This window comes from Mycosarcoma maydis, chromosome 10, assembly GCF_000328475.2.
Source record: "Mycosarcoma maydis chromosome 10, whole genome shotgun sequence".
NCBI lineage: Eukaryota > Fungi > Basidiomycota > Ustilaginomycetes > Ustilaginales > Mycosarcoma > Mycosarcoma maydis.
Window position 1 is genome coordinate 136,717 of NC_026487.1, and position 21,375 is coordinate 158,091.

A 21,375-nucleotide genomic window follows, 5' to 3' on the forward strand; every position below is an offset into this window, starting at 1 on the left:
TGAATCGTGAATGATTGTGGACGTTCAGACTGAACGTCAATCGCAGATATTCTGACACATACCAACAAGAAAACTCACGACTTGCACGAATCGTGAATCATGAATGCAAGAGTATCGCTGAAAAGCTCGACTGCCCTAACTTGCGCCCCTTTCCCGTGAGCGCAAACTGGGACAGAGAATCGACGACCTGACACACGAGCTTAATTCGTGATTGCGCTCAGAGCCGATGCCGGTCGAGCACGGCGTACGTTCAAACCAGTTTGGAAGGAGAAACAAAGAATTCATGAATGTAGTTAACTATAGAAAAGACGAATCACGTGAGTATACAGAACGGCGAAAAGGAGGTGCATATCCGCCCCAAGCTTGCAACATTCACCGATCCTCAATCTCTGTAGAAGCTAGTCCGCCTTGGCAGCAACAAAGCAAATCTGTGAGTGCTCGTTCGAACGTATATCTGCACCACGTCCCGGCTCAGTGGCACATAAAACAGCCGAAGAAGAAGCGGTACTGCAGCTGCGTTCCTTTCGTCAACAACTGATGGCTGCATCCCTCCGATACCGGTGCTCCGCCCCATCCGAGACGAGCCACGCACGCATGGGAGCCGTTTCCCATCGCTGAAATAAGCGAACGCATCTCAAATCTAGTAGCAAGTCACGAGTCGGTTTCGTGACCCGATGGCGTTTCTTGGCAGCTGACCAAGATACTCACGACTGGCCACAAGATGGGAAGGCTTTACCGAACTTCTAGCGAACCTGTACAATCGTGAATGCCTGTACTCTGAAAATAGGGCACAATCCTCGCTGCTTTAAATCAGCCACAGTCGTGGTGCTTCGCAAGCCCCAAATGCCCGGCTACGGGAGGCCAGGTGCTTATCGTCCCCTCAGTCCTGAGTCTTCTACCCACTCTGTGCAAGCTTGTTAGAGGGCCTCATTGCTGCTCGCGTCCTTGCAGAGCCGAGCATAATCTGAAGATCGTCACCCTCAACTATTCACGATTGCAGAGAGGCACCGCCAGACGGGTGTATACTGACGGGTGACTCAAGGACGGACTTGTGACTTATTCATTCTTTGCTCAGTCAGGCACCCAGACATGAGAGTTTGCAAAAGCTGTCGGATCTGGCTGTACAGTCTGGCGCGCTGAACTGCTTGCAATCCGCAAAGCACTTCGTGCTTGGACACGGTGTCGCCAACCAAGGTGCAATGATCCACTGAGACAATCGCGCCGCTGTTATCAGCGTATTTACCAGGCCCAGCAGCGACGAAGACTTATCGACCATCCAAAGCTAGCAGTCGCCAGGCGTGTCAAGGTGGTGCGGGTCTCTGGGCATCGTGTCATTCCAGGGAACAAACGAGCCGACTATCTTGCTCAGAATGCTGCCGACAATGCAAACAGAGTGACAGCAGACCACCGCGAGGAAGCTGTAATCCGGCTGGCTATCCACAGGAGGGTAATGCAGGCACGGAATCAAATATGGAACTCTTCAGCAAATGGATTCAGGTCAAAGCTATAGATACGCTACGAGTTGGAGACCCTTTGAGCTGTACAAGCTTCTCCGGCGGGCCCAGGTATCGTGTATCCATTCATGATTCTGGCACAAACCAGAACCGGCCATGTAGGCACGGATTCATGACTCGAGGCACGCAAAGTCTCAGGCAAAATTGACAGGTGCGATTTGTGATTTCAATCTTGTTCCTGACGACGTTCATGATCATGTCCGCACGAGCTTTGCCGTATTTGTCGCCTGGCCATACGCTACTCAGGTGATCAGATGCCTTCTTAGCTGAATTGCAGACCGAAGCCAGCTGATTCACGATTCATGATTGGAGGTGTCTTCTTAGCTGGCTTCAGGATTAAAGGCACAAGTGATTGTTACGACTCTCCGTCGGTTTTTGTTGTAGCTGGACCAGCCAGAGGTGCTGAAAGAAGGCTCGTTTCACGCTACTCATTCCCGTTCGGTCGCTCGTGTTCTGGTTTTGTGGAACAAGAAGTTGTTGTGGCCGATCGAGCTACAAGAGAAGCTAATCGAAGATGTTCCAACAGAGGTGGCTAATAAGGTGGCCCAGGCGACAGGTACTTCGTTCTTGACGTCGATCGCCTAACTGAGTCATGGTCCGAGTTGCAACAGTGTGAGTCACAGTGACGATCCTGTAACACTCGTGACTAACGCTTTGTTGCTTTGATCGATGCAAAACATGCACGATGCTGGAAGATGCCAATTGTAAAGTGACCGTAGACGGTCATGTGATGCGTGTAATTGGACTCAAAATTCGCGTCCCCCTCCACCTCTTGCTTGCAAAAAAGGAGAAACAGTCGTGAGTACGAAGTTATAAAGCTCGAAAACCGCGCCTTGCATCCACATTCCGACAAAGCGGGTCTGTGCATCGGAATTTGGGTGAGGAATTCACGATTGTAACCTCGGTCGTTGCCAGTTACCCTATCCATTAACAACCACCTCACATACTGTACTGCTTGCGAAGACGTCGATCACATCTGACAACCAAAATGACTTCGGTGGGTACACACGAACCTCTGCGTCAGCTTGAAGCTGAGCTAGATGTGCATCCTGCCATCATATCGGCTTTAATCCGCCGGACAAGGGCATTGACCGCGCGACTCATCGATCGCGACATCGACGAAGCGAGGATCACAGGGGCCGAAGGGCTGATCGACCCCAACGTCGTTTCGGCTTTTCACGAGCTTGGTGGCGATTTCGGTGATGCAGTACCGTACGCACTGATGGAAGCCCGAAAGACGTTCGAGCGCGATGCTGAGAAACAGCCGCTGGACCATGGCCTTAACAGGAAGAGGATGATTGCATGCGAAACACTCGTCCAACGTCTCGTCGCCCACATCGAGAGAAATTCGTACGAAAAGCTCCCCACAAGCACGGGCAGCTACCACATGTGCTTGACCAAGAAGTTTCGACGCTACGAGAGCGACGGCGATATCTCGCTGCCAACATCAGCTCTGGAAGCTGCCATCGATCAAAATTGCGTGCCAATTCTGGCATCGATCGAAGCGAGGAGAGCCACGCAGGCCATCTGGGACGGATCACTTGTGCAGCAGTACTCGCAGCAGGGCTACACTTACTTCGTGCCCTACGACCGAAAGGACGACGGCGCCTTCCTGTCGCACTTCCATCCTTCGCGATTGGGTGTACCCAAATACTCGTACATCACCAACATTATCCTTTGGATTTTCTTTTTGGCCATTTTCACTGTACAAACGAGGACGCTCAAGTCCTTCGATCTCTTCGAAGGTATTTTGTGGGTGATGGCTGCTGGCTATCTGGTCGAGGATGCCGCGCGTTGGGTCAAGATGGGCGGATTGGGCGCAATCGAGTTTTGGACCGTGATCGATATCTTCACCGATGGACTGCTCTTGGTGTCGTTTTGCTTCCGCGTGGCTAGCTTTGTTGCCCACGGAAAAAAGGCGGACTCGTACGAGCTGCGGGCGTTCCAGTTCTTGGCGTGCGTTGCACCGCTCATCTGGGTGCAGCTGCTCAAAGTGTTTGATGGATTTGTCTACTTCGGTACGCTGACGGTCATCATTCTGCGCATGTTCAAAGAGAGTGCCATCTTCTTCACGCTGCTGGCGTTAGTCATGGTGGGCTTCGGCCACGCTTTTCTGGCGCTTGATGCTGCCGACGAGTCTCGAGTGGATAATGTGTTGGTCAAGATCGTCGACCTGCTGACCCAGTCGGTGTTGGGTGGGGCCGATTTTGACCTGACTAGCGAGGATGCGTTTGGTTATCCATACGGTCACATCCTCTACTACGCATACTGTTTTGTCACAGCGGTTATTCTACTCAACATTCTCATCGCTTTCTTTGGCACGGCCTACAGCGATGTAGTTGACTCAGCCGATGAGGTATACGCAGCCTTTTTCTGCCAGAAGGTGATTGCGATGGTGCGGGCGCCCGACCAATTCGTCTACCTGCCTCCGTTCAACTTACTGGAAGCGTTTGTGATCGCACCGCTGGAATGGGTGACATCGCACGAGACGTACGCCAGGATCAATCACACAGTACAGTCGGTACTGTTCGCGGTGCCACTGATGTGGATTGCATTCTACGAGAGCCGAATGGCACGGAATGGAGGTTCGATCCGACTACCGATGCTGGAGACAGAGATAAGCGATCGGACGCACTCGCCGCTGAGTGGCACCGATGAGGATCCAATCGTACCTGAGATGGAGGGCAGCGGTGGACTGCAAATTTCACGAACCAAGTTCGAGGACCTTGTCGGCAAGTTGCAGCGCTGACCATGCTGCTGTGACGAACGATCAGGATAATCCAAAGTAGCTCAGTGTTTGTCTATCATTCGTGATTGCTTGATTGCCTGCGGTGTAAAGTGATCCAAATACATCGTTGTTGAGATTCATAAATTATTTGGCATATAATTCCGTCCATTTTCTGCTGACTTCGATGGCTCTGTCGTTACATATGAGCATCAAGGGAGAGAGAAGAAGAAAGTTAGGAACGTGAGCTGACCGTAATGTGGTAGCAACGGCAAGTTACGCTTGAGCGCGAGACTCACCCTTTTTCATCCTTCTTGTAATGTTCGGCGACATCGTTGGCAAGCGGATCGTCCGGATTGGGAGCAGACAGTAAAGCCTGAACGGAGAGAAGGACTGTGCGGATTTGAAGGGCGGGAGACCACTTGTCTTTGAGAATATCTAAGCAGATGCGGCCAAGCTTGTCAATGTTTGGATGATAGATCTTTGTGAGAAAGCGAACCTTCGGAGCGGACATAGGGTACTCCTCTGGCAGGAAGAGCTCAAGACGGAAAACGCCGCCTAAAAAAAGTTGGAGAGAGGCGCAAGAAAGAATGGTGGGGTCAGTCAATGATGGAGCATGAGGCTGGATTCAACGCGATTTGCGAAACACACCTTCAAAGGGGCTCTGTGAGGGACCAGAGATGACAACGTCGAAGTATCTCAAATTATCCTCGTGCGGCGTTGCGTTGATTCCAGGTGCTGGGTCGGCGATGAGCCTTTCGGTCTCCTGCAGAGGAGAAGTAGGTCAAGCCAGTTAGCGGAGGCGCACGAGAGTGAGAAGAAGTTGAATCAGCATACGTGCTTGATTTGAGTACGTCGAGCTCAAGTGGCCGAGATGTTGCGCTCGACACGCTGCCACTTACCTTGATGATGCGTTTTGGCAGAGACATGGCCGGTAAGATACTCCCAATAAGTCGACACACCTGAGAGATGTTCAGGGCAGAGGGAGACGAAGGGGGCTGATTGTGCGATAAGGATGCTCTTAAGGCCGACAAGGTCTGAGTGATTTGAGCGCGTATGCAATCAAAGGGCTGCGATCGCCGAGATGATGGTTGTGAGATCTGCGACGAGTAGTGCGGGTGATTGAGAGAGGCTAAGTAACCTAGTCTTGCGTCGTGAGTATTGGTGAATCACGATGGGTGACAACTCCACACACGGACAGAGCCAGAGTAAGGATGCATTCACGTTTAATCCGATTCGTGATTGTTGTTGCGTTTGCAAGCACGAAGGCTTGTGTCGATTTGGGACCAGCGACGCCCTATTAGTGTATCATTAGATCGCATCCCGATGTACAGATTTTGCAGCTATGCAGCTATGCAGCTGTGCGTGGTTCGTGTGTGATGCGAGGCAATCGTGAATCGTGAATCACGAATCGGAATCACGAATCACGAATCGTGCGATGAGTCGTGAGTGTGTGGAATTTCTGATTTCGAAATTGTGAATCGTGAATCACGAATCTGTGAATGTTGCAAGGCAGTGCTTGATGGCCCAAGCTCTCACGTCTGATCGGTGTGACTGTGACTGCCTTCATTCACGATTGTGACTCGTGACTGTCACTTGTTTGGAGCCATCATGAATATAATCTGAATACTACTCAGCATTGCTCCACACTCGACCTCCTCTCCGTCCACTCACGAATTCCACCAGCATTCACGTGGTTGACTATACTCGGTTCAAACGCGGCTCGTAACGATTCTCGATCTATCTCTCAAGCCGTATCACTGGTTACACCATACCGTCGATTGTATGAACACCATTCAAAAGCAACGGCAAAGGCAGCACTCTTTCTCGCTGAATCCACCCGCAAACTCGTCGACAGTATCTGTTGATCCCACCACACTTTTGCGAAGTGCCAATACCCTCATCGTGGCCAGCTTGTTGCTTCTTTTTGTTGGCATCATCCCACTATTTTTTCCCACCAACCCTTACGACGTATCCTCCAAACCAGTCTATCTGCGCTTCCCATACAGCTGCTTCTTTTTCTTGCCTCTGCTCATTCCACTGTCCACGTATATAGTTATCGCCCGCTGGACTGGAGAAAAGCATTACCGCCATTCGTGAGCCATGCCCTCGGTCTCCACCATTTCGTCTTCGGACAAATCCAAGGTGAAATCCGCCATTCCTTCGTCCAGCAACAAGATTATCACCGCTACCGTCGGTCGTGTCTATGCTGCTCATCCAAGCCCGTCTCAATGGAGCTACACTGGTGTTGAGGGCGCCGTTGCTTTTGTACGCGATCTCGTCAAGGCTACGTTTTACTTCAAGGTAATCGACCTCAAGGGCACTCGAGGCGTCATCTGGGAGCACGAATTCTACGATGGCTTCCAGTACAATCAGGATCGTACCTTTTTCCATTCGTTTGAGGGCGATGATTGTCTAATAGGCTTTTCCTTTGCCGACGAGAGTGAGGCCAACGACCTTTTCAAAAAGGTCTCGAATCGCAGCAAGTATGCAAAGTCAAAGTCCAGCTCATCCAGCAGCAAAAAGAAAAAGGCGTCCTCAGGCGGCAAGATCGACAAGTCTATGATTGGCGCCCCCTCTGGCTTCAAGCATGTCGCACACATGGGTTTCTCCGCCGAGCATGGGTTTAGTGCCGAAAACGTCGATCCCACCTGGCAGGCCCTCTTGGAGCAGCTCGGCAACCTCGGCATCAGCGAGAAAGATATTCGTCAGAACGAGAGCTTCATCAAGGACTTTGTTGGCAAACGTGGCGGTCCAGGTGCTAGCGCCAGGCCAACACCGGCCGCGGCTCCTAAAGCAAAGAAGGTGCCGCCTCCCGCTCCAACAAGTAAGCGAAAAGCGCCTCCCCCGCCTCCGGCACCCAGATCTCGCCATGCTGCCACTGCGTCCACCGCCTCTGCATCCTCCTCAGCACCAGCACCAGCACCTCCTCCACCGCCTCCCCGCTCAGGTACAGCAGCTGCTACTCCCCCTCCTCCTCCTCCGCCCCCTTTACGCGCTCCAGCCGTCTCGAGTGCACCACCTCCGCCCCCACCGCCTATGCGACCCGCCGCAGGCAGCAGTGCGCCACCCCCACCGCCTATGCGACCCGCCGCAGGCAGCAGTGCGCCACCCCCACCCCCTCCTCCCCCGCCCATGAGTGGCAGCAGTGCACCTCCTCCCCCTCCGCCACCCCCTACAAGTGGCTCGGCTCCCTTGCCGCCGCCTCAGGATGGTCGCGGCGCGCTACTTGCTTCCATTCAGGGCAAGGGTGTGCACAACCTCAAAAAGATCGATGCACCCGCTTCATCTCCTCTTGGGAGAGCCGCTGCGCCAGTCGCAGCCGCCGGTGCCGGTGCCGGAGCAGCTGCCGCCGCATCGGGCTTTGATTCGCCCAGTGCAAGCGGAGGCGATGGTGATCTTGCGAGTGCTCTTGCTGCTGCTCTCAGTCAGCGCAAAGAGAACATGGGCGACTCCGACGAAGAGGGGTCCGACGATGATTGGTGAGAGGTCAGTTTCGGGACGTCATTCTGCATCTCTCAGCTTAACAAAACACACTCGTGCCACTTGCAATGTGCAATTTGATTTATACAACGTTGAAAAAGAAAGAACATACTGAATTTGATCATCTGACGTGCTTTGGCATCAATTGACCGCCACAGCAGACAAAGAGGTGGTCGCTTTGTTCTCGTTCGACTGGGCAGGGGCCGCAGAGCGTGCAGCGATGCCGAGCTTGTTCCTCTCCAATGCCTGCTTGATAAACTCGGATCCTGTGATGGGTGCATACTTCTTGCCAGGTCCTTGGATCACAACGTTGCTGCGCGCCTGGTTGAAGAAAGCGATCGAGTATCGCGGGCCTTTTGGCTCGCCTTGCTTTGGCAATCTGACCCTGTGGAATGTCGATTTGAGTCTGTCATCTGACCACCGCATCAGCTGGTCTCCGATGTTGCATACGATCCGATCACTTCTAGCTTCGACATTCTTCCAAGTGTTTCCGTGGCCAAAGTCGCCCACCACCTCTCTACCCGGGCAGACCTCGAGTCCGCCCTCTCGGTCACGCTGGAAGAGCATGGTGAGCACATCAAAATCGGCATGGCTGCCGGCCCTCCAGAAGCTTTCGCCAAACTCTTTGCCTTCCACGCTGTGGTAGTGCAGCAGGCGTAACGTCGACTGAGAATCTCCCACACCTGGATCCACCGTGCCTTCGGTGAAAGTGGAAAGCGGCAGTCCAAGACCCTCGGCGAAGCATTCCATGACCTTGACGCTGAGCTGTTGCACCGCAAACATGAAAGCTTCAGCACGGGCGCGGAAGTTGGGAACATCGTCGTTAGAGGGCCACATGCCCTCCATACGAGCGAATTGCAGCTGCATCGATTCCTTTTGGTCGGCGGTGCCAGTCGAAGGTCGGATCTGAGCGCCTTTCTCCCAGCCCATGTTCTTGCCATTGAGCGGGGTTTTGGCTTTCACATCGTCGGGCAGTGCAAAAAATTCTTGCGAGAGCGAGAATGCGTCCTGAATCTGCTCAGTCGAAATGCCATGGTTCTCCAGAGTGCTGTAGAGGTATACGGAGACCAACTCGTCAGTATGACGGCAACGCAGAAGCAGAAGAATGTGTGCAAGTAATTCACTTACAAAAAGCCAATGCGAGTGCTTGCATCCATGAGTTGGTCGATGATCTCGGTCCGGCGTTGCTCGAAGTTGTGCAGCGAGATGCACGGCACCGAGCTTTGGTCGTCTGTTTCGAAAGTCATGCTGGTGGTGTGCTTGGCTTTGAGTGAGTCGAGTAGGTTTGAGTTGTGATGTGGGTCCTTGTTCGTCTTTCGTGGAGAAACTGCCGCTCTTTTATTCCTCTGCGTCTTACTTTTGGACCGTACCACGAAGACCTCGCAAGCCGGCGAAGTCAATTGCAATTCTCCAGCCAAGCGAAAGTTTTTTGGCCCTTCGCCGAAACAATGGAGCAGATGAAGGCAGCTGAACTGATGATCTATCCGCCTTCAAACATACTTCCGCGCTGTCGAGATAAGCTAGTGCGGGATACGCGCGGATTTCCCATGGCGGATTTCCCGCGGCAGACTTATCTTGACACGACTAAGGTGAAAGGGCGATAGCTGCACGTCACCCCTCCAGCCTGGCCGCATTCTGAAGCATGCAGCAAGAGATAGCTTTATCATACTGCAGATGTAGCAACGCGCCCTCCTCATAGCATCACCAGCTATCATAGTGCTGTGTTGGAACCAGAAAGCCCAATGTTGAAATTTTTTTTCTTCTTTTTAATCCATGTGTACTGCGCTCACAAGAGGTTCTTCAATAAAATCTCTGCCACAAGAACATTGAACTTCATGACCACCAGTCGTCTCTTTTTGCAAGAATCGTACCTCACACGCCAATTCACGACGATGTACATCGCCACGATTGCCTCAGTCTTGCTGGCTGCAATTCAAGCTGTCGCTTACAGGGAGGACATTCACCCCGAATTCCATTCTGGCTTGTCCATCAATTCGGTTCCTGCTACGGATCGCGACCACTGGATGCGACTCGCCAACTCTGCCGTCTACTATCCACCGGTATCCCATCCGTGTCCACAAGCGCCGTTCGGAACAGCAATCGTCAACACGACATCAAACGAGCTCATCTGCGCCATTGCCAACCGTGTCGGTTCGACAGGTGACCCAACTCAGCACGGTGAAATCACAGCGATTCAGCACTGCACCAACGTCCTGCAGAGGAAAGGCCTGTCACCACAAGAAATTCTGGCAGCTTGGAAGCATTTCAGTCTGTACACGAACGCAGAGCCCTGTACGATGTGTCTGAGCGCCATCAGATGGGCTGGGTTCAAGGAGGTCATCTATGGAACTAGCGTCAGGACTATTGCCGAGAGTAAGTCAATCAATGGATGTTGAGGAAATTTTCGCACAATTGGCTCACTTCTGACTGACATGTTGTGGCTCTTCTTTGATCGCAGATGGTCGAAACCAAATTTATATCCCCTCAAACCTCGTGCTCGAGAAGAGCTACTCGTTTGGTCATGCTACGCTGATGTAAGTTGCAAGGCACACCCTGCGCGGAGCTTTTCATGTACTCAACTCGAAACGTTTTTGTCTTCCGTATCCATAGGCTCGGAAACGTTCTGACAGAAGAGACGGACCCTTTCTTCCAGCACCAATTCAACGAATCAGCACCGTGTCGTAAGTCTCGGCCGCCGAAGCCTGCCTCCCAGTCGTCTATCCTGCCGTACGAGGGCTCTAACATTCACAATTTTCCTTCGTGCTTGTCTCGACTGTAACAACAGCTGTTGGCTGCCGCAGGTCTCGAGTCGACGATGCCCGCGTTAAGACGTGCGAGCCGGTATCTGATTGGCAAAAGCTGGTGGATCTGTCACACGCTGCAGATGATCGCATGGGAACTCAACCGACGCCCAAAACTCCACTTCACATTGAGCTGTGAAAGAAATCATGTACCTATGCAATTACAAACACCTTGGTCTCAAAGCGTCTAGCACGTCTGTAGATAACAGTCTGTGTACGACATCGTCTTGTGCAGCAAACAATCAGACATAGAGATCCGAGTGGAAGCAGCGGAAATGGCCGAGCTGCACGGCCGAGTTTCCTTGTTGTTTCGCGCTTCCGGTACTCGCGCTCAAGAATCTTCTTGAATGTGGAGGGAAGGCCCACTCGTCCACCCGTTTGAGCTCGGAGACCAGATGCTCAGGCATTGCGCAAATTCGGCCGTTGTTGGGAAGACCGCGGGAAGAAAATTATCTCGGGTGAGTTCTCAGATACGGGCGAGTCTGATCTCTGCCAGTCTTGATTGATGCATGACCCGTTGCGCTTATCAGTCAGGCATCGGAACGGCAAATCTTGACAGGTGTCCCGTCCTTGTGGCAAGCCACTCGTGATTTGTTTTCTTGGCGTTTTTTTATAATATACTGAATTTTTTTCTTTGTTCAAGAGTTTGGCTGAAATCCGCCTGACACTCCGTTCGTGATGTTTCCATCTGAGTACAGACTCACTGAACCTCGTGTCTTCCCCGCTGATAAGAGAAGCACTTTGTTATCTATCCAATGTCCCGTCCTTTCGCTTACTTACAAGCACAGAGCTCAGCCTTCACGGTTTTCCAGATCAAGCAAGATCCTACAAAAGATCCAGCCACGCTCAAAGGATTCTCGCGCTGCTCGGTCTTCTCCGAAGCTCGTTCTGTGGAGAGTGCCACGCGACATGGACCCCTGCGATAGAGTACGACCACATGGCTGCATCACACTGAACAACAAATGTGTACATCTGTCCATTCGGAGACACTATCGCCTCGCTTCTCTTGATGACTGAGATAGCTATCGACTCATGCAAGAGGATGAGCAAGGCTCAATCGTATAAGACCGTCGGCATTTGCTGAACCCTCTTGGAGTCCATCTCTTATCCAAACCTTCTTCACTCTCTGCCCTGGTCTACACTTCAACGATGGAGAACAAGCCTAACGTCGTCGTCGAGGATGGCTCACTCGCCACTATTCCCGCAGCTCCGACTCGATCCTTCATCGGCAAAGTCAAGCGCGGCGTTGGCGCGCTCAGAACGAGAAAAGCATGGCTGGGCGACCACAACTACACGGCCATGTTCACTCCGACCATCCCTTTCGTCTGCAAGCCTTCCTTGACAAGTTTGCCCTTCTACGCGGTTGATACCAAGCTGCCAATCTTTCTCGCTTTAGTGCTTGGCTTGCAACATGCGCTCGCTATGGTTGGTGGTGTAGTCACACCTCCACTCCTTATCGGTAGTAGCAGCGGTGCCAACTTGGGCCAGAGCGATACGCAGTTCCTCATCGCTTCCACTTTGATCTGGTGCGCTTTCGGTACAGCACTTCAGGTCTCTCGCACTCGTCTTTTCAACACAAAGTACTACCTTGGCACTGGTATCGTCAGTGTTACGGGAGCCAGTTTCGCCACCATCTCGATCGCCCTCTCTTTCTTCGCTCAGAGCTATGCAAACGGTTACTGCCCCATTGGAGCGAACGGAGTCAAGCTGCCTTGCCCCAAAGCAGTGGGTGCATTTATGGGAACTTGCTGCCTGTGTGGTCTGATTTCTGTCGCTATGGCTTTCATCCCCCCCAAGGCCATTCGCAAGCTCTTCCCTCCTCTCATTGTCGGCATGATGCTCACCCTCATCGGAGCCTCATTGGTCAAGTCGGGAGTGACAAACTGGGCGGGCGGATCGGGTCCATGCGCAACCAACCATCTGATCAAGTGCACCATCGGCAAGCAGAGCCAATATTGGGGATCGGCACCTCTTATCGGACTCGGCTTTGTCTCTTTTGCCACCATCATTCTGTGTGAAATCTTTGGCAGTCCCTTCCTCAAGTCTGCTTCGGTCTTTGTCGGTCTCGTCATGGGTATGATCGTAGCCGCAGCCACCGGGTACTTCAACGAGACGACGATCAAGAGGGCCCCCGCAGGCGCGTTCTTGTGGACCACCAGATACCCTCTCAGCATCAAGCCCGAGCTCATCCTGCCTCTGTTGGCTGCATACATTGTCATTGTCGCCGAAACCGTTGGCAACGTCACCGCTTCATGTGATGCTTCTCGCCTGCCCATGGACGGTACTGAGTTCGAATCGCGTATCCAAGGTGGTATGCTCGCCGACTCGATCTCTGCGACTCTGGCCGGTGTCGCCATGGTTCCTCCTCTTACGACTTTCTCGCAAAACTCGGGAGTGATCTCGCTCACACGCAACGCCTCGCGCACCGCCGGTTTTGTCTGCGCCGCCATTCTATTCCTCATGGGCGTCATTGGTAAATTCTCATCGCTGTTCGTCGCCATGCCTTCGAGCGTGCTTGGTGGATTTACCACCTTCCTGTTCGGCTCCGTCGCCGTCGCCGGCATCCGTATCATGGCCTATGCCAAGTGGGATCGAAGGGCACGCTTCATCGCTACAGCCGGTATGAGTTTGGGCTTGGCCAGCTTGACCCAACCTAGCTGGTTCTCGTACTTCTTCACATACAAGGGGTCCAACGCTGGTCTCAAGGGTTTGATCCAGGCCATCGTGCTAATCGTCGAAGAGCCTTACCTTATCTCGAGCGTGCTGGCCATCATGCTCAACGCTATCCTGCCGGCAGAGATGGAGGAAGAAGCTCATGAGACGGTTGTGGACGATGCTGCTTCGTCCAATACCGCATCCGACTCCAAGATGAACCCGGTCACAGAGCCCACGACTTCTCAACTGCCCGATCTCGAGAACGGCGAGGAGGCTCAACGAAAGTGGAACCAGCCCGGAACCTTTTTCGGACGTCACTGAGCGCACAGTACACAGTACTCGCCTAGATATCGCTCTTTTCCCTTTAAAACTTAGTTGACGGTGCACATGTAAATAGGTTAGTTAACTTGAATCTGGATTACATCTGGGATGACTACAGCCTCGTGTGTGGTAGCGTTGCTCTGGTTCCTCATGAAGATTATCCTCGTGTCTCTTCGATGATAGAACGGTTCTGTAGTGTTGCATCGTGGCTTGACGACGTTGACTGCAGCAAGGAAGATAGAGCGCGGCAGATGAAAGCTTCGCGGTGAATTGGAGGTGACTTCTCCAGCTTCCAAGCTCAAATCTGAAAGAAACGGTCGAAGTTATGGCTGGAACATCAACGAGTAACAATGTGAATGAAAGTCTCGACATTCAATGATTGGCTTTTGGTATGTAGTGCCCATGAAACTGAATTCGATCACAATCTTGAAAACACTCTTTCAACATAACTTACTGTTTGAATAACCTCAAGATATATTTCCGCTGCATGCCTAAAAGCACAGATACTGAGAAGCCCTACTTGCCATCGCTTTGAACCTTTGCTTCTTATCTCGATGCTTCTGGTCCTTCTCCTGCTCCTTCTGTGCCTCTCGGTCATCGTCATCCTCCGGCATTTCCTCGTCTTCGAGCAAGACGGGTAACTTGTCACCGGCACCGTCCCTGATGAGATCCCTTCTCCTTCTTCGAAGATCTTTTTCGTACTGAACAGTGTCCGTGTAGAGATCGACCTCTTCGATTGGGATCAGCTTAGTCTTTTTCCACAGCTTCCATCCTAAGAATGCTAATGCGAAGAAGACGAGCTCGATATAGTAAGAGAAAAAGTCCGAGACGTTAAAAGGCTTGAAGGCGGTCCATCCTTGAACGAGGATCATGAGAACAGAGCCTATGACGGCAACGTAAGGACCCCACGGTTGCGTCCAATTCTTGTAGATAAGTGACGACTGTTTCCCTTGCTTAACGACGGCTTTGTGAAAGCGGATGGACGAGACCCCAATCGCGGCCCAGGAAAGCTGATTGCTGACACCCACAAGATTCTGTAGCCAGTTCCAAAGGTCGCCGGCGCCGATATAACTCGAGCCGAAGCACAGACCGGAGATGCTCGCTGTACAGGCCAGAGCAACCCAAGGTACACGAGTGCTTTTGGAGACAGTCGCAAAAATCTTGGGGGCCTGACCGTTTGTTGCCATTGAATGAAGAATCCGGGTCCCGGCATAAAGCGCGTGATTACCAGCCGACAGAGCTGATGTGAGAACAACGGCGTTCATGAAACTAGCCGCGCCGTGGGAGCCAGCCTGCTTGAATACGAGAGTAAAAGGGGAGACAGCGGTGTTCTTGGACTTAAGCCCTGGGGTGTTGTAAGGGATGTTGATGCCAATGATGAAGAGGGCGAGGATGTAGAAGAGAATGATCCGCCAAAAGACGTTGCGTATGGTCTTCGGGATTGTCTTGGATGGGTTGCGCGTTTCTCCGGCGGTGATGGTAAGGGACTCGGTTCCGCCGAATGCAAAGGAAGCGGTGACGAAAGAGGAGACCCAACCACCGAAACCACCGACGAAGGGTGCATCGCCGATGGTCCAATACCTGAAACCAAGGTAAGAATGGGTATCATTGACACCGGCATTGACGACGATACCGACAATGATAAAGGCAATGATGGTGGCAATCTTGAGAAGCGAAAGAAGATACTCGAGCTCTGCATATCCGCGCACAGAGATAACATTGACGGAAATCAGGAACGCGAGGGAAATGAGAGATAGGGCCCAGCCAGGAAAGACGTCGTCGGAGACCCAGTAGTTTTTCAGGATCTGCATCGCCGTTAGGTCTGAAGCTACGCTGATCGCGTCATTCAGCCAGTAATTCAGATTGACAGAAAACCCTGCATGAACGCTCACAAAGCGAGTGGTGAAGACGCCAAAAGCACCAGAGGTGGGGACAAGCGCAGCCATTTCGCCCATGGCTATCATGGTAAGGTAGACAATGACACCGACGAGCGAGTACGAGATCAGGATCGAGAGAGGACCAGAAGTGGCGAGTGCTTTGCCAGAACCGAGGAAGAGACCTGTGCCAATGGTGCCTGCGAGGGCAATCATCTGGATAGTACGCTCGCCCAAAGCACGGCGCAAGCGAACCTGTTGAAGAGCAGCATCGGTGATGGGTGGGTGTGTGGACCCAAAGCCGATGGTACTGGTCTGAGAGCCAACCTTGGACAAGGTGGGAGCAATATCTTGATCCATATTGCTAGAGGCTTTCGAGTTGTTGACGGTCATGGGTGAGCGAGCGTCAGCAGGCTGCTCGACGACAAGATCGCTGCTGGGATTGTCGACCATGTTCGGCCTAGTGTTGGAAAGCGGATCAGGCCAAGGTAGACGGTTTGACGGTGTGACTGAAAGAAAAAGCTAGGAAGACGTTCAAGAATCTATTCTCCACCAGCAAGGCAGTTGGTCCCGCCATGTGGTCAGCCAGATGATGGACATGAGACAGGCCCATACTGAGATTGGTCTAAGGCACCACTAGTGACAGCAAAACTTGTTGCATGGTGGGACAGACGGTGCAAATAATTTCCAGAGGCAAGCGTGAAGGTCGATGGCGTGCTCAAGAGAAATGTCACCGGTGTTAAGCACGGAGTCTCGAGCCATTCCTCAATACTTCAGCCACAGCGACGTTGAGTGAATTTTGGAATTCACGATTTGGTCGCGGCAACACTCACACGACTGCAACTACGAACTACGACTGCATTGTGTGACAGAAACAAGTGTTGGACGGCGAAATGAGCGAAGGCGCTCCCCTTGGGAACTTGACCGTCGGCAGGGGTTTGAATGTGATTTTTTTTTTTTTTGATTTTTTTTGATGCCACAAGAAACACGGACAAGCACGGAAGAGTCACGAGTGTGTGCGTTTCTTTACTTAAGTTAGACGTATTCTTCGAAATCTCCCGAGCTGAATCTCTAGAAAAGAGTAAATCACGCACAGAGAGGATATGTAAACTTAGCGTGCAAAGTTCGACTGGTTATCGCACGACTGCCACATGATGGTGAGGCGCTCCACCAAACTAACACTCTACGCTGTGCTTCCACGTTCACGCTTGGTCGACGTAAGGCAGACATGTGTCCAGAATCCTGCCTGAGTGGGCAAGGGCGAGACGATTCGTAATTGATCAGGGTCGGTAGAGGTACATTCTTCCCTCCCACGGCCTCAACTTGCCTGGCTCACCCTTCTCGAGAGTCTCAACAAGCATCGATGCCTTGTTTCCCCCAGCCTCTTCTGGCACCGTATATTCCTGCGGGCAGTTGGAGAAATTGAGCACAACAAAGACCCTTTGGCCGTTATCGTCTTCTTGACCACCTTCTGGAATCTTGAGGTATTTCAACACCTGCTGGTTCTCCCTGTCCAACAGCCTAAACTCTCCTCTCGCAAGCAAGCAGGCATATTCCTTCCTGAGTGCTAGTCCTTTGCGATAAAATGCTAGCACCGACTGGTCGTCTTTCTCCTGAGCAGCTACGTTGATGCTCGTGTAGTTGTCGTTGGTTCTCATCCAAGGTACAGTGTTCGGATCAGTGCTGAATCCGCCATTTGGCTCTGAGCTCCACTGGACTGGTGTGCGTGCGCTGTCCCTGCCTTGCTTATTGATATCTTCGAGTGTCTTTTTCAGCACCTTCTCATCTCCTCCCGAGCGTGTCACTGCATCTCGGTAATAGTTGACGGCAATTACATCCTTGTACTCTTCGTGAGCCCAAGCCTTTGGCACGTTTGTCATTCCGATCTCTTGTCCTTGGTAGATGTAAAGCGTTCCGGTGAGACCGATCTCCATCAGTGCGAGCATCTTTCCACTCGCCGCGATAAACTCTGGTCGGTCTGAAGCGTATTTGCTGATGGCTCTGGGCAGATCGTGGTTCTCCAAGAACACGGTTGGCCATGCGTCTGTACCCTCAACGTATCGTTGCCACTTTTCCACCACCTCCTTGAGCTCCTGGAGCGAGAACGGATGCGTCGCATAAAAATCGTTCTCGTCTCTTCCCAGGGTAGAGATATCGAACTGGAAAACTTGGCTCAGTTCGTTGCGTTCTGCCGAGATGTACCGAAGCACGTCCTCGATCTTTGGCGTGCTCGGTAGCTCGCCCACCGTCATGGCATCGTATTTAGCGAAGATGACACCCATTTCTTGCAGATATTCGTGCATCCTGGGACCGTTGCAGAAGACTGTGTCACCCATCTGCCACTCAGCATTAGGATCTGTGATGGGTGCGTCGGGAAAATCCATCGGCTTGCTGTACAGGTTCACCGTGTCGACTCTGAAACCATTGATGCCTCTTTTAAGCCAGAACTCGATTGTGTCGCTGTACAGCGTGCGTCGACATTCCACGTTACTCCAATTGAGATCGGGCTGTTGCGGTGTGAAAAGGTGCAGGTAATATTCCTGCGTTGCTTCATCCCACGTCCAAGCAGATTGATTGAGGGCACCTCTCCAATTGTTCGGAGGCCTTCGCTCGCCCGTCCTGGCATCGTACTTGGCAGGTCGCCAGATATACCAGTCCCTCTTAGGACTGACCTTGCTCTTCTTGGACTCCTGAAACCATGCATGCTGATCAGAGGTGTGATTGATGACGAGGTCTAGGATGAGCTTGATCTCGCGCGCATGGCATTCACGGATCAGCTCGTCCATGTCCTGCAGCGTACCATAGGGAGCGTAAACGTTCTGGTAGTCTGAGATATCGTAGCCCATGTCGACTTGGGGAGACTCGTACATCGGTGAGAGCCAGATCGTGTTGACTCCTAGCGATTCGACGTAGTCGAGCGTCGAGATGATACCCTGAATATCGCCGATACCATCATTGTTGCTGTCCTTGTAAGAAGCAGGCCAGATTTGGTAGACGATGGCATCGCGAAACCAAAAGGTGCGCTTGTCCATCGCAGGTAGAGTGGCCATCACGTTCAATGGCGTGTCAGAGTATGTGTTTGTCGTGATTCAGGAGGCAGAAGGGGATCGAACCGTGTACCACTCTGGCTCTTGGGTATTTTAGCCTTGGAGGTTGGTGCCAAAGCTGCGCACAGGCACCACAAACGCTTGACTCAACTCACTGCGGGGGTAGAGCAGTGTTTGCCGGTGGGCAAAGAATGCGTGTGCAGAACAAGCTCAAGTTGTCACCGAGCTTCTACCGAATTCAAATGCATCCGCAATAGACGCTGGGGAACGAGCAATCTCATCGCTCGGTCTAAAGCTGGCCGACAACACAACAGAATTGACCGGCGTGGCGGGGTTCCTGATTCACGAATCATGTGATTGACTGGGCCGCTCGGTGTGCCAAATACCGATGCCGAAGGCTCTTGAATCAAATCTAACAAATTACCGCAACGTCCGTGGTCCGTGGTCCCATGCATGATGTTCCGTGTTCCGTGTTCCGTGTTCCGTGTTTGGTGTTTGGTGTATTCCATGGTTCCGGCCGGTAGTGGAGTGGAGGTTGGTCTATGACGATCGCATTCCGATTTTAGCAGAGAATCGGAATGAGACGCGTTTTGGAAGAAGCCTCTCAGACTTTGGTCGGCATCGCACGGCTCATCTACATGGTCAATCTTGAATCTTGTCACTAGATCGACTACCACCGACTACCACCTCAATTCAAACATATTAAGCAACAATGGCATCGCAACAGGCATCCACATCCAGCACGAAGGTGTCTTCCGAGGATATTATCTCGCAAAAGGTGAGCTTGTCATTTCCAAACGTGCTCAAGGATGCCAGCGAGCTGACGTGATTGTGGCATTGCTTTTCAATGCTTCTGCCAATGCAACTCAAACAGACTGATCTTTGCATCAGCAATGCAGTAGTCAAGACAGGTATCGGATTTTCTGCTGGTGTCGTTCTATCTGTTCTCCTCTTCCGACGTAAGTCCAAGACGATGTCACAAAGCCTCATTCAAACCACAGCACTTAACTCACCATCTTCTCTAACCCTGCGCCCTTGTTTGACACTAAAGGACGAGCCTTCCCCGTATGGCTTGGAACTGGATTCGGTCTCGGATCTGCATACACTGATTGCGAGCGCTCGCTCAACCCTGTGGCTGTGCCCGGTGTTCGTGTTATCCCCTCCTCCTCCACCACATCGATTTCAGCAACCAGCTCGGCACCGCAGACTACATTCGAGAAGCTGCAACAAAAGGCGGGTGAAGCCTTCTCTGCTGCCAAGGCACAGGCGGCTGACGGTCTCGAAAAGGCGCAGGACAAGGGCGCCAGCGTTGTCGAAAAGGCGGAGCAGAAGGGCCAGCAGGCTCTCGATGCAGCCAGGGCCGAGGCGAAGAAGGTCGAGGACAAGGTGCGCAGAGTTTAGATTCGGCCCCTAAGCCGTATTCCCATCACCATCTTTCACATTCTGCCCAAGCTAGGGTATCTCAATACAATCCTATCCTCTATTCATTCGCTCCACAAGATGGAAGCTGTGGTTGCTTTCTCAGCCCGGAAGCGCTGACAGCAAAAGGGCACTGACCATGTTGGCTTCGATACACCTATGGTGAATCGTGCCGCTTCGTGCCGCTTGTCTACATGTTTCGCAACGCGATCGATGCTCTCCTGGCGAGTTGAGATGGAAAGCTGCAGAAAATCGATACGAGAGAGTGGCTGTGTTGACATCTGTCTGCCACTTTCTTTCCCATTCATCTTTTCTTTTCCTTTGCGATACGATGCTTGCTGCTGATTTTGCATAGTATCGCATCCATTCGACGCTCGAGCCCACGGCATCGGCGGCGACTCGGCGCCTACCGGGCTCCGACTGCCTCGCGTGTCGTCTCACAGGATTTGCTGCCATGACGGGTCTGGGCACCTACTCATTCGTCGAGGCATACCGCATGGGTACGTTTCGGCGCTATCCATTACCTGTGGGCGTCAAACCAAGGCCATTGTGGGGTGCTAGCCTTGTTGTGTTTGGAGTAGGATGCATCGGTGCGGGTGTGATTAGACTTGGTTTTTAGGGTTTCGCCCAAGCTCTGAGCCACATTGTGGGTGAAATTAAGTCTCGTTCCCACACACCGTGGTCGAGGGGTGCAACAGTGCAGAGAAAGCCGACTACCGTTCTGCAATCAGGTTGATGAAGATGAGGGCGACAAACTCATGACTAGGTGAAACGAGACACACAGAGAGAGGCGCTTAGCATCCAACGTTTGAGAAGTTCACGAGGCTTCCACTGAGCTTGGCTAAAAAGCCTCTGCTACCTCTCCTGCCGAATCTGCTACAGCTACTCCATCAACGACAGTCCATTCTTGGTCACGATGCTGAAAATGTTGACGCACAATGCTCTCATCACCATCACCACGCTCGCCTGCCTCATCGTTTTGAGTGGAGCAGCCCCGATCGATGCGATACTGGAAGACACCGATGTGCTAACTCACAGAGGACCTCAGATCACAAATCCAGGGGCAAGGGCCGGTAGAAGCGGGCTAGTGTTGCAAAGGCACACACCTTCGTCATCTGCCATTGTCAAACACGTCAAACCTGCTTGCAACGGTTCCATATGCAACCATGCAGCCTTTTTTGAATGAATCGAACAACTCTTGGCAAGAAGAGGAGAGGAGAGCAAGATGGGGTAAGGAGAGGCAAGCGACTGCCCTTCAGAGACGACTCGAAAACAAGAACAAGTCGGATGTCGAGCCTTCCTGGCACGCGAGCGCCGCTGAGCTATTCTTCCGATCTCAATGTACCAGTCAAGCTTATGCGCAAATTCAACGTACAGCTGCCTTGCTCCTTGAGCTCGTAAAACGATAATCTCGGGGTGCACATGCAAATCGCTCGACGAAGGGGTGTCTCATGGACAGATTTGAGAACGACTTGAGACGAAAAGAGAGTAAAAGAGATTTACGATTCGCGTCCCGCTCCGCATATGAGCTGCACG

General features: G+C 52.3%; 9 protein-coding genes across 9 annotated transcripts; 5 read left to right on the forward strand and 4 right to left on the reverse strand.

Moving 5' to 3' along the window:
• Positions 1-2,502: 2,502 nt before the first annotated feature.
• UMAG_03685 (uncharacterized protein) lies at positions 2,503-4,263 on the forward strand (the record flags this gene model as incomplete). Its single annotated transcript, XM_011391859.1, has 1 exon — positions 2,503-4,263. One exon carries the CDS (start codon positions 2,503-2,505, stop codon positions 4,261-4,263), a length of 1,761 nt encoding a protein of 586 aa, XP_011390161.1.
• A 123-nt stretch (positions 4,264-4,386) lies between these two features.
• UMAG_10487 (putative E2 ubiquitin-conjugating protein) lies at positions 4,387-5,168 on the reverse strand (the record flags this gene model as incomplete). Its single annotated transcript, XM_011392009.1, has 4 exons — positions 4,387-4,432; positions 4,539-4,797; positions 4,891-5,005; positions 5,142-5,168. The coding sequence occupies 4 exons, from the start codon at positions 5,166-5,168 to the stop codon at positions 4,387-4,389; spliced, it is 447 nt and encodes a 148-aa protein (XP_011390311.1).
• Positions 5,169-6,342: 1,174 nt separating this feature from the next.
• On the forward strand, positions 6,343-7,725 carry UMAG_03687 (uncharacterized protein; the record flags this gene model as incomplete). Its single annotated transcript, XM_011391860.1, has 1 exon — positions 6,343-7,725. One exon carries the CDS (start codon positions 6,343-6,345, stop codon positions 7,723-7,725), a length of 1,383 nt encoding a protein of 460 aa, XP_011390162.1.
• A 138-nt stretch (positions 7,726-7,863) lies between these two features.
• On the reverse strand, positions 7,864-8,969 carry UMAG_03688 (putative fatty alcohol oxidase; the record flags this gene model as incomplete). The annotated part of the gene is made up of 2 exons (XM_011391861.1): positions 7,864-8,770; positions 8,851-8,969. The coding sequence occupies 2 exons, from the start codon at positions 8,967-8,969 to the stop codon at positions 7,864-7,866; spliced, it is 1,026 nt and encodes a 341-aa protein (XP_011390163.1).
• Positions 8,970-9,614: 645 nt separating this feature from the next.
• On the forward strand, positions 9,615-10,662 carry UMAG_03689 (uncharacterized protein; the record flags this gene model as incomplete). Its single annotated transcript, XM_011391862.1, has 4 exons — positions 9,615-10,095; positions 10,181-10,256; positions 10,333-10,403; positions 10,508-10,662. The coding sequence occupies 4 exons, from the start codon at positions 9,615-9,617 to the stop codon at positions 10,660-10,662; spliced, it is 783 nt and encodes a 260-aa protein (XP_011390164.1).
• A 1,010-nt stretch (positions 10,663-11,672) lies between these two features.
• Positions 11,673-13,499, forward strand: UMAG_03690 (putative purine permease; the record flags this gene model as incomplete). Its single annotated transcript, XM_011391863.1, has 1 exon — positions 11,673-13,499. The coding sequence occupies one exon, from the start codon at positions 11,673-11,675 to the stop codon at positions 13,497-13,499; it is 1,827 nt and encodes a 608-aa protein (XP_011390165.1).
• A 491-nt stretch (positions 13,500-13,990) lies between these two features.
• On the reverse strand, positions 13,991-15,826 carry UMAG_03691 (putative lysine-specific permease; the record flags this gene model as incomplete). The annotated part of the gene is made up of 1 exon (XM_011391864.1): positions 13,991-15,826. The coding sequence occupies one exon, from the start codon at positions 15,824-15,826 to the stop codon at positions 13,991-13,993; it is 1,836 nt and encodes a 611-aa protein (XP_011390166.1).
• An 827-nt stretch (positions 15,827-16,653) lies between these two features.
• UMAG_03692 (putative alpha-glucosidase (maltase)) lies at positions 16,654-18,423 on the reverse strand (the record flags this gene model as incomplete). Its single annotated transcript, XM_011391865.1, has 1 exon — positions 16,654-18,423. The coding sequence occupies one exon, from the start codon at positions 18,421-18,423 to the stop codon at positions 16,654-16,656; it is 1,770 nt and encodes a 589-aa protein (XP_011390167.1).
• A 709-nt stretch (positions 18,424-19,132) lies between these two features.
• Positions 19,133-19,821, forward strand: UMAG_10488 (uncharacterized protein; the record flags this gene model as incomplete). The annotated part of the gene is made up of 3 exons (XM_011392010.1): positions 19,133-19,198; positions 19,295-19,379; positions 19,472-19,821. 3 exons carry the CDS (start codon positions 19,133-19,135, stop codon positions 19,819-19,821), a joined length of 501 nt encoding a protein of 166 aa, XP_011390312.1.
• Between the last annotated feature and the right edge of the window lie 1,554 nt (positions 19,822-21,375).